Source organism: Tupaia chinensis, unplaced genomic scaffold (assembly GCF_000334495.1).
Source record: "Tupaia chinensis unplaced genomic scaffold, TupChi_1.0 Scaffold143422_1, whole genome shotgun sequence".
Classification (NCBI taxonomy): domain Eukaryota; kingdom Metazoa; phylum Chordata; class Mammalia; order Scandentia; family Tupaiidae; genus Tupaia; species Tupaia belangeri.
Window position 1 is genome coordinate 143,291 of NW_006203266.1, and position 5,893 is coordinate 149,183.

At 38.3% G+C, this 5,893-nt stretch overlaps 1 protein-coding gene across 1 annotated transcript in view; it reads left to right on the top strand.

Annotated features, from left to right (window-relative positions):
- The window catches only part of LOC114005197 (olfactory receptor 6C65), a 10,511-nt gene extending 5,123 nt beyond the window's left edge, over nt 1-5,388 (top strand). Inside the window, exons 4-5 of the mRNA XM_027766427.1 lie at nt 4,602-4,638; nt 5,311-5,388. Coding sequence (XP_027622228.1) covers nt 4,602-4,638; nt 5,311-5,388 — 115 coding nt within the window. The remainder of the gene's footprint in view (nt 1-4,601; nt 4,639-5,310) is intronic.
- Nucleotides 5,389-5,893: the final 505 nt, after the last annotated feature.

A 5,893-nucleotide genomic window follows, 5' to 3' on the forward strand; every position in this document is an offset into this window, starting at 1 on the left:
ACATTAAGTATAATACAAATTATAGAAAAATAAGGAAACTAGATCATTTCTCTTTACAAAGAAAATTTTAGTTAAAATGTGAAAAATTCATGAAAAAGCAAATTAAATTCACAGAAGTAGAAGCTACAGAGATTTTATACAGATAAATATATAATAAGATATTTTTATACAGAATTAATTATATTTAATAAAATACCTAATATTTAAAAAATAATAAGGTAAATATTTCAAATTAATTATATTTAATAAAATACCTAATATTTAAACACTAATAAGGTAAATATTTCACCTTTCATATTTTGTAAAATAGTTTAAGACATGGTACAAGTCGTGAAGAAAAGTATAGAAGATTGTTCCCTCTATTTTGATTAGTATCCTATTTTTGGAAGAAACAAGGCAGGCAGTTTAGAAGAAAGCCAAATTCGAGCAAGAGGTCACCTTACTTTTAAAGATTACAGATTCCTGCAAAAGCAATGAGATTAGAAATTAACATTCCATAAAAAAGAAAAACTTCTGGGACCAGCAGACGGTGTAATGATTACATTGCTGGACTCCCACATGGCTGACAATGGTTTGAGTCCCGGACACGGCTGCCTGAAACACGCTGGGGACATGTGCGTGCATTCCCAAGATTTCTGGAGGAGAATGGAGCAGAAGGGATAACAGTGTGGCCATCCTCCCCAGGTGTAGTGATTTCTCGCTTTCTCTCTCTTCTGTCTTTCCAGTGAGCACACGTGCCTTATAGCAAAAAAATCTCTCTACAAAAAAAAAAGGGAAAATAAAGAAAAACTTTCAGAAATGACACCAATATCTGTAGGTCTTTTCCACTGTGATCTATTGCTACATCTGACCTCTTTGGACAGAGATGGTCTTGGTATAAAACTACTTCTGTAGGTCAAAAAAAATCACTGACCATCTGACAGAGTTGGAATGAAAAATTCCAAATTCCAAATTCCAAAACTGATGAACTTAAATGAATGGACATGTTCACCATTTAAGGCCATTGTCATTCTAAAGTGTGTGGTATTGGAAGCCAAAGTGTTAAGCAGATCAGAAAGTCTTCTGAAAGATATTTGCCAAATTTTGAAGATGAAGAGAGCAAGAATTTGAAGAGTTAACCTCTACATTTCTGAAATGCCTGTAGAAATGGCTCAACTCTCAGTGTTAAGTATATATATCTTGGGACTAGTGTGGTGTGGTAGTTAAGATCCTGGACTCCCACATGGCTGACCAGGGTTTGAGCTCCAGACCCAGTGGCATGTATACTCAAGAAATAACAAGTTGAATTTAGGGTGAATACAATATTTGTGAACAGTCCAATACACTTTTTGTTCTGAATTTTGATATGTAGCTTGGTGACACATTGCTTTTGGAAATCTAGGGAGGCAGGTGTTTTTTTAAAAAACAATAAATAGGGGCACCAGGTGGTATGGTGGTTAAGGTGCTGAATTCTGCATGGCTGGCTCTATAGTTTGAGTCCCATAACAATGGCTTGAAAAACACAGTGGGAGTATGTACCTTTTTGCTCAAAATCTCACAAGGAGGATGGAGGAAAAAAGACTGTGATGTGTAGCCATCCCTCTGGGGAGTGATTTCTCACTTTCCATCTAGTGCACACACCCTGTCGGGGGATACCTAAGATAAATAAAAGAATATATATTCCAACTCCCACTGTGAAATATTATGAGTTTATCTAAACATGTCCAGCTTCCATTAAACATAATTGCAGTTGGAATTAAGTTTCATTTCTTTCCTTACATAATTGATAATAGTAACTTTCTAGGGGCATAAAAAGATTTTTGTGGGTCAGTAGGCAGCATAGTGGTTGAGACACTGGACTCCCACATGATCGACTGCAGTTGGAGTCCCAAACCTGGTAGCTTGAAAATTGTAGGGAGCAGTCAGATCTGAGCAACATAAAAGTGACCTTTAAAGACAAGTGAAGATATGGTCATTGTGCTGATGCTGCAAGGCCACAAAAGCTCTAACAGGATATGATCTGCTTTTATTTTGCACTGCATGGTGTAAATTAAAGGAAATTTTGTGTCAGCCAGAGTAGGGCAGGGGAGGCTTGTTTAGAATCACAAAATATAAGCTGCTCCACAGCTGCAGTCGCTAATAGAAAACACCTGGCTTTACCTTCCGCTTCTCTATTCGCCATTGCCCTATAAAAGAATGAACCTGGGAATAGCTCAGTGCCACGGTTTTCTCCATCAGAGACACCCAGTCAGCCCAGTCCCCACTTTTCTCTGCTTCTGTGTTTGTCTGTCTTTTCTTTCCAAATCCACCACTGCTCCCTCTCGGGGTCACATCTCTCCGCCTCACCGACTGAGGTAGAAAATCTGCCTGTGAGTGTGTGCCACAATCCCAGGGGGAGAATAGAGGAGAAGGGATTGTGCCCTGGCCATCTTCCAGGGGGTGATCTCACACTTTCCCTCTCCCTGTCTCTGTCTCTCTCAGGAGAATGCACATACCTTATGGCAAAAACCTTAAAACATTTAAAAACATGTTTAGTATTCAATAACAAGTAAAAGATCAGGTATGTAAACATAAAGGGTAGTAAGGCTAATAAAAGAAAAGAGAAATAAAATCACAGATTATCTAGGCACAAGAGTTAAAACACAATCATCACTTGGACCAGCAGATGGCATAATTTATGGTAACATCACTAGACCCTGACATGGTTGACTGCGGTTTGAGTCCTGGACCGAATGGCTTCTAACTCATGCCGAGCGTGTGCATGTGTGTGTGCTTAAGATCATGAGAGGAGAATGGAGGAGAAGGGATTGTGGCATGGCCATCTCCCCTGGGAGGTGATTTCTTGCTTCCTATCTCTCTATTTCTCTGTCTCTCCAGCGAGTACATATGCCCTACAGCAAAAATCTCTCTCTAAAAAAAAAGAGGAAGCAAAAAAATACACATCATAAATACACTGATATGTTTATTGAGATGTTTAAGGGAGTAGAAAAATTGATAAAATGATTAAAATATTAATATAGCAGTAGATTCGATATATTTATAGAAACCAGTTAACGTGATAGAATTAAAAAATACAATATTTAAACTTTAAAACACAGTAAGGTCAGCTGGTGACATGGTGGTTAAGGTGGCTGCATTTCACATGGCTCACTATACAGTTCAAGTCTCAGACCCAGTGGTTTGAAAAACATGCGGGTTGTATGTACTTGCATGCCCAAAATCCTGAAAGAAGGAGAGATGGAGGCAGAAGAATTGAGAAGGGATCATTATTTATGGGTGGTGCTTTACCTTTCCTCTCCTTCTCTCTTAGGTGAGTGCATGAGCCCTCTGGCAAAATAATAAAAAAAAATAATATAGAAACTACTGTAAATACTTTAAATATAATTTCAAATAGAAGTAAACTAGAAGGCAAGTAAATAATAAATATCCCAAATGAAGAAAAAAAATAATAAAGAAGATCTATATAGTACACAGTCAAAAGTTCTAACGAACATCAATAAACAGCTGAGAAGAAAACAGAATGTAGTGCAGAAGCAATCAATATTAAAAACAATGATTGCAAGCAATTTCCCCTTTAAATATAATTTCAAATAGAAGTAAACTAGAAGGCAAGTAAATAATAAATATCCCAAATGAAGAAAAAAAATAATAAAGAAGATCTATATAGTACACAGTCAAAAGTTCTAACGAACATCAATAAACAGCTGAGAAGAAAACAGAATGTAGTGCAGAAGCAATCAATATTAAAAACAATGATTGCAAGCAATTTCCCAAAGTCCTAAAAGGTGTCAACCCTCTAATTTAAAATTATTGAACTCTAGGTGAAAACTTCTGTCAGTGTTTTCTTTCTTGATGCCAACTGAAATCAAATAGTGAGTAAATCAGTAATATTTAAGTTGGAAATTTTCGTGTACTGCTACTAAACATACTTTCCAAAAGTTAAGGTCAATGCCATAGGGAAATAAAATAGCTTAATAAAATCAAAATATGACACAGGACCAGCAGTTAGCATAATGACTGTGTCGCTGGACTCCCATGTTGTCGACCGCAGTTTGAGTCCAGGACCTGGTGGCTTAAACTCTGGGCGTGTGTGCGTGCATGCCCAAGATCCTGAGAGGAGAATGGAGGAGATGGGATTGTGGTGTGGTCATCCCCCCTGGAAGGTGATTTCTTTCTTTCTGTCTGTCTGTCTCTGTCTTCCTTTCTGGCGAGTGCACACACCCTATAGCAAAAACCTCTCAAAAAAAAATCAAAATAGGATGCATAAATACCTTTTAAAGTATCACTATAAGGTAATAATTTCTGCTATTTAGCCAATATTTCTTACTTCTGTGGATCACTTAGGACTGAGAAAAGAAAGGGAAACTATCACTAGGGAAAATTTCACACAGGAAACTTGTTCGGTTTGGAAAAGGTAGGGAGAAAAGGAAAGAACATTGAGATCACCCAGAGATAAATATTCCCTGAAGAGAGAGATTTGAAAAAAGCAAAGCCTGAGTGTATGACCTCTCCAAAAGACAGGGATGCTTTCGCCTTGTCTCTTGGATGGCCAAGTGTGGCGAATAAAGTAGACTTCCTGAACCAAGGAGCTCAGAGCAGGCGGTAGGTACAGCTAGTGTTCTCACTCATGAGCATGTGACACTGCCCAAAGGCCTTGGGGTCCTAGAGACTCTGCTGACCCCCCCCCCACACACACACACATACACACACACAGAGTTAGCACTACAGTCTCTAAAAAGGGACACTGCCTATTGCTGCTTCAGATCTGAAAATCATGGTGCAGATGGTTCTGGAAATCAGCTGAAGCCGGGGGCCAACTGCCTTTATGAACTCAAGTGCCACTGCTAGGGCTACAGGCCGAAAGAAAGAAAGACAGAAAATATAAATATCATTATATTCTCTCATTTTTTGACTTTGTCGTAGGGTCTCTTATTGTCAGTGCTTACTGGAAAATCTGATGACCAAGGAAACTGGCTGGATATTGTGGTGTGTGGAGTTTGATCCCCAGTGTCACAGAGCTGCATATCAAATGCTGTTTGGAACTGAAAGACATCATAGAAATTAGCATATTTTATTTTATGACATTTGCCCCCCACACACACACACACATACACACACACAGAGTTAGCACTACAGTCTCTAAAAAGGGACACTGCCTATTGCTGCTTTAGATCTGAAAATCATGGTGCAGATGGTTCTGGAAATCAGCTGAAGCCGGGGGCCAACTGCCTTTATGAACTCAAGTGCCACTGCTAGGGCTACAGGCCGAAAGAAAGAAAGACAGAAAATATAAATATCATTATATTCTCTCATTTTTTGACTTTGTCGTAGGGTCTCTTATTGTCAGTGCTTACTGGAAAATCTGATGACCAAGGAAACCGGCTGGATATTGTGGTGTGTGGAGTTTGATCCCCAGTGTCACAGAGCTGCGTATCAAATGCTGTTTGGAACTGAAAGACATCATAGAAATTAGCATATTTTATTTTATGACATTTGCAATGATTTTTTATATTCATTATTATAGATTTTCCCATTTGGTTACTTTAATCCATAAAATACAATATAGTATAAATATTGTTTTATATACAAATGGAAGTATATAATAGCCTCTACATTATTCTTTACCTCATTTAAACCTGGAAATTACTGATAATACTTACATTATATTATTGATAACTTCGGTATTTGAAGGAACAAGATGTAGAGCAGAGTCTTTAAACCACCAGCCAGTGATATATGTTGAAGCCAGAAAATATTTTTATTTTTTGAGAGGTTTTTGCTATAGGACGTGAGCACTCACTAGAAAGAGAGACAGAGAGACAGAAAGCGTGAAATCAGCCCCCAGGGGGGATGGCCACGCCGCAATCCCTTCTCCTCCATTCTCCTCTCGGGATCTTGGACACGCACACACACG